Source organism: Panthera pardus, unplaced genomic scaffold (assembly GCF_024362965.1).
Source record: "Panthera pardus isolate Hobbes unplaced genomic scaffold, ASM2436296v1 HiC_scaffold_335, whole genome shotgun sequence".
NCBI classification, from domain to species: domain Eukaryota; kingdom Metazoa; phylum Chordata; class Mammalia; order Carnivora; family Felidae; genus Panthera; species Panthera pardus.
In genome coordinates, this window is record NW_026526916.1 from 13,683 (window position 1) to 22,908 (window position 9,226).

General features: G+C 56.8%; 1 protein-coding gene across 1 annotated transcript; it reads right to left on the reverse strand.

Annotated features, from left to right (window-relative positions):
• Window positions 1-4,526: 4,526 nt before the first annotated feature.
• LOC128774598 (testis-specific Y-encoded protein 3-like) lies at window positions 4,527-6,081 on the reverse strand (the record flags this gene model as incomplete). Its single annotated transcript, XM_053893665.1, has 5 exons — window positions 4,527-4,565; window positions 4,659-4,804; window positions 4,897-5,008; window positions 5,153-5,230; window positions 5,923-6,081. Coding segments are annotated over 5 exons (534 nt in total), but the record flags the coding sequence as incomplete, so codon positions are not given.
• Between the last annotated feature and the right edge of the window lie 3,145 nt (window positions 6,082-9,226).

Here is a 9,226-nt window from a genome sequence, read left to right on the forward strand (position 1 = left end):
GACGCATGCAGGCGGGCTCCTTGTGCACCTCTGCCACCAGGCACACGTGTGGGAAACGTAGGGCCAAAGGGTTTGCCGCCGGGCTTAGTGTGGCTCACCCTTCTGCGGGTGCATTGAGCATCAGTGCAGAAAGCACTGGGCTCACTGAAAGAAGCCAGCCCCTGACAGAAGCACAGTGGTGGTGAGCCCTGCCTGATGGATTCCTGAGGAGACTAAAGGAGTTAAAGGCATGCAGTCCACCAGAGAGTAGAGTGGTGCTAATCAGGGGAGGGTGCGATGAGGAGGTGTCGGGGCTCGGGTGTGAAGATGCAGTCATGCCATGTGCATGAGTTCTGGAGATCTAACTTGCACAGGGCAGCCGTAAGCAATGCTTCACCGCCTCGTCAGATTTCTCAGAGGCAAGTGCTCTCACCACACACAAAGAGGGGTCGCTGAGAAATGTCCCGGTGAAGGTGGCTGGACGGAGCGCTTGCACGTGAAGGATACGGGCACATCCATCACTGCCCGTTGTGTCCCTCAGGCACGCACTAGTCCTGGTGGACTAAGCTGAGCTCAGAACCCAGCAGTCAAAGGTGTCAGCCTCGTTCCTGCAAACATGGATCAGACTCCCAGGTAGGACGTAATGGACAAATTAGGGACCAGAACACACAGGAGGCACACGGAAACGAGACACACACTGGCAGGGGGAAGTCTCTCCCAGCCAGGAACATGCCACGTGGCAAAAGAGTAAGTGGGAAAACGTTGCCGGTCCGCTTTTCACAATTTACGCCTGCATCTGCAATGTGCCGGCCAGTGACGTTTGAGCCCCTCGGGCGCAAAGGGTTTGAAAACAGAAGGACAGAAAATAGAGGTGTGACGGAATGCTCACAGCAAGCCAGCTGCATTTGGGGACATTAACTGGCTGGCAGTGAGTGCATGGCCAATCCTCTGACGAAGGTCCTACAGGCACGGAAGGATTTCTGGCTCCTGGAACATAGAACAGAACACGCAGAAGCCCCTCCACCTGACAGCAGGACAGCAACTGGATCTGTCAGTGGAAGAAAGGGGTTGAATGCAGAGGGAAGCACACTCAAGCGCAGAAGCATACACCAAAGACAAGACAGGCCACCAGAGCCACAGCTGACCCAACACACAGGTGTGCAGAGACGAAGGCGGTTACACGGGTACAGCTGTGCCCACTTAGGCCAGGCAAGGAGGCATCACCAGAGAGGTGTCGGCACAGGCAAAGCCAGGAAAAGACACAAACACGCCAGGGCTCACTCAGGGAGACAGAGGAGCACAGGCAATGCGAGACATTTCCTGTGAACAGAGAACAACGTGACGATCCCGACAGGCCAATGAGACACGTGTGGTTCAGAGACATGGAAGTCAGAAGGCTCCTGAATTGCTGAGGGTGTCCTCTCTCGAGGGACAGCACTCTGGAGCCCACACACGCTGATGTTGGGGTGGAAGAGGCCGCTGGGCAGCAGATACAGTTGTGCAGGGGGTTTAGCAGCTCCTGGACCCTAGGGCTCCCCGGGGAGAGCTGCGGATACGGGAGGACACCCGGGGATGCCGGGTGTGCAGCATGAGGGCTGTAATCCCTCGGACACAGAGCACCGAGGCCTCTGCCCACGGACCTCAAGTGTCCACACTCGAGGGTTTGGCTCTGGGTGCCGTGAGTGCATTCCACACCCACACCTTGTCCGTACCTTGTCTTTGGGACAGGCCGGGCGGAAACGTCACCCTGGCCCCTAAGGAGGTATTGGCTGGAGATATTAACATGTGGGGGACCCTGTGTTCACCTGTCCCCTAAAGTGTTCCTGCTCGGCAAGACCTATCAAGTAACGGCCTGCTTGTGCAGGAAGATGCCCCAAAGGGCCCAGCCTCATGACCACTGAGGCCGTATTCCCACTGCACAATCACTGGCCATACTTTCTTTGGATGTTCACACCCAAAGACTCGGGTCAGCACTGGGAGCTTTTCCAGGGTACCCTGACATTTACCCATCAAGCAGCTGAGAAGACGTGCCTCTCCAGCCAGTGTGCAGACAGCAGCGAGAGAAAGGCCTGCCTTCCCTTCTAGAGAGTGCGACAGCCTCTGCCCTGGAAGAGGTAAGGCTTGGTCGCACAGATCCTCAACTCCACAGCGTGCTGACACCCCGCTGACCGTGTTGTCTGCATATGATAGGGGCAAGAGGCCTCCATGCATTGGGACTGCCCACGCCTTCTCTGGAATAGAGCCACTGCAGAGAAGGCTCTTGTACTGCAGAGCTGTGCAGTGGGGATCCTGGGGAGCTTGGGCAGCTTGGGAGACAGGAATATTAGTGTCGGGAGGTCAGTGTCAGGCACGCTGTGCTGGGGGCCGTGTTACATGGGGATACAGAAGAGCCTGCGATGGACAAGGCTGAACTCTGTCGACTGCACTGCTCGCACGGTGGAGCTTTTGCCCCATCCCTAGCACAGACATCTCTGGCAAGCAGCCATCTGCTGTGTAAGGAGTATCCCAGCACTCACGTCTTCGCAGGTGAGGCTCATCCCAGTCCTTTCTAAGCTCCAGGCCTGCCGGGGACCTCTGCACAGAATGCTAAGGCCTCACAAGTCCATCGTTCCCTATGTGGCTGAGGCAGCCTTTGTCCTGGCACTCAGGCAAAGGAACACAGGCTGCCTGGGACGAGGCGACCTCCCTGAGCGCCTGCTGGTGTTTGCACTTGGGAGTCTTCTCACAAGTCTCACATGGCGTGTTGGACACACGGCTTAAGCCTGTGGACACAGAGGAAGAGCATCACCCGACTCATCACGGCTGATGATGAGAGGGCAGAGGGCACACGGGAGAGGTTGGCGTGTTCGTGCCCTTGAAGAGCCCCACCTCCCCGCGACCCTCCCCTCTGTTGGCTTGCAATCCGGGCCACCCATTCGTAACCAGAGGTCTTTTCAGAAACAGCAAAGTTCACACAAGGGCATCAGCACTAGGACTCCTTCAGGAGTCTTGTGTGTGTGTGTGTGTGTGTGTGAGAATAAGTGAAGCGGTGTTTGGGAGGCTCAGCTTCAGGAAGTGGAACCAGAAAAGTTGGCTGTGATTTTGGAGTTGCGTGAGACTGTAGTGGGCTGTTTTCTCTGCAGTGTGTATGTTGTCCCTGTCAACTCTGCCTGAAGCAGAACTTCATCGGTCTTACCCACCCACTCTGCCTCTGGTCCCTCGGTTCCTTCCCCTGGACGCCAATCTTACAACCTGCTCACAATCCCTCAAATATGTGTGGCTGGTCCTGAGATCCTGACCTTGTCCACAAGACAGTCTGCATTGGTAGACGTCTGAAAACCAGAGGGTAATCAACCCTGGGAATTCCTCCCTGTGTGGCGGTTCAGTCAACATGACTGAGGGTGTCCCCATGCGGGATTCTGGGGGCACCATCATGGACATGCCCAATCCCTGAATATTGGACATCCCTGGCCTGTGCTGGCCTCTCCGTTTCCTTGAATTTCCTCATTTTCACAGGAAAGCTATGAACCTGGGCACTGGCCTTTCTCTCAGGTTTGTGCCCTGGCCTCCCTCACTCAAGTCCCCATTGCTTCAATCTTACTGACCTCACATGCAATCCCAATGTGTGACCCATCCCTACGGACAATGTCCTACGTCCCGCCCTTCCTTGGAACTCCAATGTGCAGGCACAGAACACTTACACCTCTGGACAGCCGCATGTATACATGGACACGCCCCAGAGCGAACCTGAGAGGAAGACACACACAAACACTTCATGCTGTTTATCTCCCATTCTATATTTCTTCAAATGTATTGGACCCCCGCCCTGCGCCACGTGTCACCACCACCCTTGTCCTTATTTCATGGCCAGGAGAATCTTGTGGACCATCGGTGAGCATCGGAAGGGTTTCCACTGGGGTCGATGAAGTGCGACGCTCCTTCATACTCTTCTCAAGATCGTGCATATCCCTGGGATATATGGGTACACACAGACAGACAGACAGACAGACACACACACATACACACACACACACACACACACACACACACACGCACACACACACACACACACACACAGGACAGGTGAGAGTCTTATCTTGGCCCTGAGTAAGGTTGCTTGAATGTTTCCAAACGGAAAGTAGGATGGGAGGGTGTGATAAGCTGTGCCAAAGCTGACAAGGGGATCCAGAAGCCAGACAACATGTGGGATGGTGGTAGGAGGCCTGAGGGTGGGGTTCATGGTCCGGGAATGACAGTTGTCACCGTGCTATGTGATGAGCCAGCTTTGGTTGTCCCGCTTTGCTCATTCTTTTTGTCTAGCCCCCTTCCCACCTTCAGGCTCCCCAAAGGGGCAAAGCCTCTTTGACACGTTACTTCTTAAGACTCCCTGTCTCAGGCTGATGCCCTTTTGACCTGGGGTCACCTCCTGTGCCGCTGTGAGTCTCGGTGCCTCCATGCAGAAGAGAATTGTGCCCTGGACCCCATGACACACATTTCCATGCCCACACCCTTGGCTGCTCACCTCTTTCCCTCTCAGTTCTCTCTCCTGGGGCCTCCTTCATCTTGAAATACGGCAGGGGGTTGGGCCAAAGATCCTCTATGATTATCTGGTAGGGGAGACAGGCCAGGCCTCAGGTAGCTATCCCACGCAGTGGGGGAACCCATGAAAATCACCTCCCTTCCTTGTTACAGGGCCCCACCTCAGCAATCCTGCTAGAGCCGGCAAAGCTGTGGTCAGAGAACCAGTTGAAGAAGTTGAGGCTGCTGTTGTCATGCCTGCGTCTGTAGGCCTCCTGTCTGTACCTTGGGTACCACTGGATGGGACTGGAATGAGACGCCCTATACCCTGCAGGAAGACGAGTATGTGAGAAGGCGCCAGAGAACTAATCACATTCAACCCTGCACCCACTGCCGCCCATGCAGTCAGTGGACACTTACCATCAAGGCCTAGGACATACTCCTTCGTAACGACTTCATTCTGGAAGTAGGAGTTCTTGCCAAAAAACAGCAGGATCTTCCGGCATTCCCTGGGAAACTTGTGTTCCTCCACCTGCCGTGGTACAGTGGGGCAGAAATGTGAAATCTTGTTCCAGGAGACCCGCCCTCCCCTGAGGAAGGAACACATCACTTCTCCCCACCACCTCCCCTCCCCACACAGCCAGCCACCCACACCACCTCCCACTCCCAGGCCGACCTTCAAATTGGTCATGTGGCGAAGCATGCTTTCATCGGGCTTACTAATCAGGGCTGACATCTGAGGGTGGTTCACAAACTGCCGCAGGTCAAAGAGCCTTCAGGTGCTGGGCGTGAGAGAGCTCGAACCAGAGAACCAGTGTGGACAGCATCCAGGCGTCCTCCCCCCAGGACTGGCGTCCTCCCCCAGGGTCTCAAGCCCTCCCCACAGGCTGCGTCCAGGCCCACGGGGTCTCTGGATCGCGCAGGGCTCTGCTAGACACGCACAGGAGGCTGTGCATGCCCAGACGCCCGCAACCACGCCTAGCTTTGTGTGCTCGTGAGGACACTGAGGACGCTTACTTCCACACAGCCAGACAGCACACATCCGGTCTCGCGCCGACCAGTGGGCATTCACATCGCCTTCCCCGCAGCAAGATGCTTAGCGGGACCCAGAAACGTGCCCCGACGCGGCTTTGTGTGGGAAGAAGCCCTCGGTCATTTCCCCGACCTGGCCTGGACCTCCACCGCCACTCCCCACTCTCCCAGCGCTGTTTCCGTGCCAGGTGCGACGTAAAGCACACATGCCTCCCCCACCCCGGCACTGCCCTCCTCCCACACTCATTGCAGAGCCAGGACCACCGGATGGGATCACGTTTGCACGTTCCCGGCCACTGGAGCGTGGCTTAGCTCCAGTCCCTGTCCTGGGTTCCTCTAAATGGCACCTCCCTTTCCTTCCTCTTGCGCAAGCCCAGCCCCCTGTGGACCCTCCACCAGCAGCAGGAAGGATACAGCCTTGGCCCAGAAACCACGGATGCCCTGGATAAGGGCACTTCTCTGCTGCAGATGTCGCTGCCGCCTCTGCCACATCCTGAGTTTGAGTCGAGCGTGCTCCCGGCTGGCTTGTTTATTCACCGGCTGTAGCTCTATCTGAAGGGCCTCCAGAGCCTCCAGAGCCTCCAGTGGGGAAGGGCAAGGACGGAGGCCTGACTCTACCTGCTCCTTCTTAGCCTGCTTCACCTGCAGCTCCTGGGCTTCTTCCACCCATCGGCCTTCCTGCTCACTCGGCTTCTGTTCCTCCTCCTCCCGCTCCTCCTTGTCCTCCACCTCCTCCTCGCCCTGCTGCCGCTCCTCCAGCGCTTCCTTCTCCTGCTCCTCTTCCTCCTCGGTTTGCAATTCTGCTCTCCCTTTAATGGCTCGCACGCCTTCCCTTCCTCCTCCTGCTCCTCCTCCTGGTCCCCTTCCCCTGCCACTGCCGCCGCCAATGCCTCCACCGCCACCGCCGCGGCCGGCGCCGTGGCCGCCGCCGCGCCCGCTTCTATACCCTGCTGCTCCTGCTCCTCCCCTTTCATTTCCGCCAACTCCTCCTCCTTCCGCTCTTCCTCCTTCTGCTTGGGCTTCTGCTGCTCCTCCTCCTTCTAATCTTTTACTCCTGCTGCCTCTCCCCCTCTTCCTCCTCCTCCTCCTCCTTCTGCTCTTCTGGTCCTGCTGCTCCCCCTCGCCCTTCAGGTCCTCCTCCTCGTGAACTTGGACCTTCTCCTTCCCCGGCTCCTGCTCCTCGTCCTCCTCCCCCTTCTTCCTCTGCTCATGCCCCTCTTCCCCAGGCGCGTCCTCTTCCGCGGCCGCCACCTCAACCTCCTCCTCCGCCAGGCCCCACAGCGCCTCCACCGCCACTATGTCATGCACCAGCGGCACCGATATCTCGCTGGGGCCGCCCACCTGCCTCTCGGGTCGGGCCTGGCCTTCCTGCACAGCCTGTTCGCTTGTGGCCTGCAAGCCTTCGGCCTGCGGCACCTCCGGCCCTGCCGGAGACTCAGTGTCCCACGGGCTCCTGTCTCTTGACCACCCACTTCCAGACGCTGCCTGCCCAGAAAGGGAGGCCCATTCACTGCCACTGTCACTTTTCTGTCATATCCCGTAATATGGCACCTCCAAGACAGGCCCCTCTAGTCACATTCATTACTTTTTACTGCAGGCCCATAACCTTCATGCTCATTTGACTGCCATGCCCTGTCATGGCTGCCTATTTACTGCCAGTGTCACGATATGCTCACGTGATTGCCACACCCATCTGACTTCCGTGCTTATGTGACTGCCTCATTCCTGGCACACCTGCAAGTGCTGTGCTCATGTCACCGTGGCACACACTTGAATCTGCACCCTCAGGCCCGCACGCTCACTTGATGCTTGCGCATCAATTGACTCTTTTCTGTCTTGCCCCGTGAATCCCATGCTGAGGTAAATGCCACACCCAGCACTCCACCCACAGGAGTGCTGCATCTGTATGATTGTTGTGTCCACCGACTGCCACAGCCATGTGACTGCCATGCTCCATAATGGCTGCCTGTGTCTGAATGCCACGCCCATGTCCCTGATGCATCTGCCTGACCACATCCCAAGGTGGCTGCCGGGCTGGGCTCATTCAATGTCCGAGCCCACATGACTGCAACAAACACCTAATGACCAAGCCCTGGTGTCTGCCCCACCCATTGACTGACACATTCCTTCGCGCTGTGCCCACTTGACTGTCACACCCTGTAAGGCTGCATGAATGTAACTGCCATGCGCACTCATGGCCACGGCCAGTTGACAGCTGCCCCCACCTAACAGCTGCTTCCGCGCGTGGCTATGCTACAGTGATGGCCACCCTCATGTAATAGCCACATTTGCCTGACTCCATGCCCACATAGTCGCCATGCCCTCGAAACTGCCTTGTTCACTTGGTGGCCGCCTCAGGGCAGGAGGTACAGACGAAGGCAGGCCACAAGTGGAAACGGTGACGGAGTCCCCTTCTGGTGTCCCTCCCGTGCCCTCTGCTGACGGTCCTTACTGGTGCCTGCGGCAAGGAGAAATGGTCACAGGGCCCCTCTGCGGGATCTTCAGGGGAGGCCGCGGAGGGCAGAGCTAGAGCGGAGGCGGCACGTTGCTAACCGGCAACGTGAGAGCCGGAAGTCTTCGTGTCCCTTCTGGCCTGAACCCTCTCTGACACACGAGGGTGTTTAGAAGATGCTCCTTGGATGTGGCTTTCCGGAAGCCGTCCCTTACATGCGTAGGCCTCTGTTCCTCGGATGCAGGGACGATGTGGTGTTGAGGACTTTGCAGAGTCCTCCTGTCCTGGACCTTTGCCCCGTAGAGAGGAGGCCCCGCTTGGGCCTCATCCGGCTGCAGGTGGGCAGCCTGGCCGGGCTTGGGAGGAATGCTTCTCCTTTGGCTCCTGGCGCAGCTGGCCTGGCTTCTGCGCTGTACTCCCGACTGCCAGATGCAGAGCCCCTCCTCTGCCGATTGTGCTTGAGCCGTCCTCCAGATTTCGGTTTCTGTCTGTGGCTGTCCAGTGCAGCCTCCAGATCTTGTCCTCCTCTTCCGTGGGACTTCTGCCTTGACGCTTTTGTTGGCCATATTCCCCCTCCGCGCACGAGCTCGTCACCCAGGCGTGTCTTCCTTTTATGTATCTCGTCGGCCGGGGTCTGGCCGGTAGTTAACCTGCCTTGGTCCCGTTGTGCAGGCCACATTTGCCTTTCTTTTTACGGGGTCTCACGTGACCAGCTCTCCTTTTAGGGAGGCTGAAAGGAACGTGTTAGAATAGTCAGAGCGAGCCGTCGCGTTCTTAAATGCCTCGGAGTAAACACCAACTCGCTCACCGGGAGACCAAAGCCCAGGAGGTGGGTTGTGGTTTCTTTTGTTAGTTTTAGGGGGCATCGTTTTGTCTTTTCTCTTGCTTTTTGATTTTGGTTGTCGACCATGAGGAAAAAGAAGAGGTGTTTTTTTTTTTTCTTTCCACAATTGAGATTTTGTTGGTGGTTTGATGATCCGTACACAGACATTTCATTTTGTCTAGATTGTCTTGAAGTTTATTTATCTATTTTGAGAAAGAGAGAGCATCCCAACTAGGCTCCACAGTGTCAGCACAGAACCGGACATGGGGCTTGAAATCACAAATAGTGAGATCATAACCGGAGCTGAAATCAAGAGTCGGACGCTTAACCGACTGAGCCACCCAGATGCCCCTCATTTTGTACAGTTTTTAACACAGATACCAAAGACCTAAACAGATGTAGTCTGTCACTCTTACGTAAACCGTTATTCCGGTGACTTTACA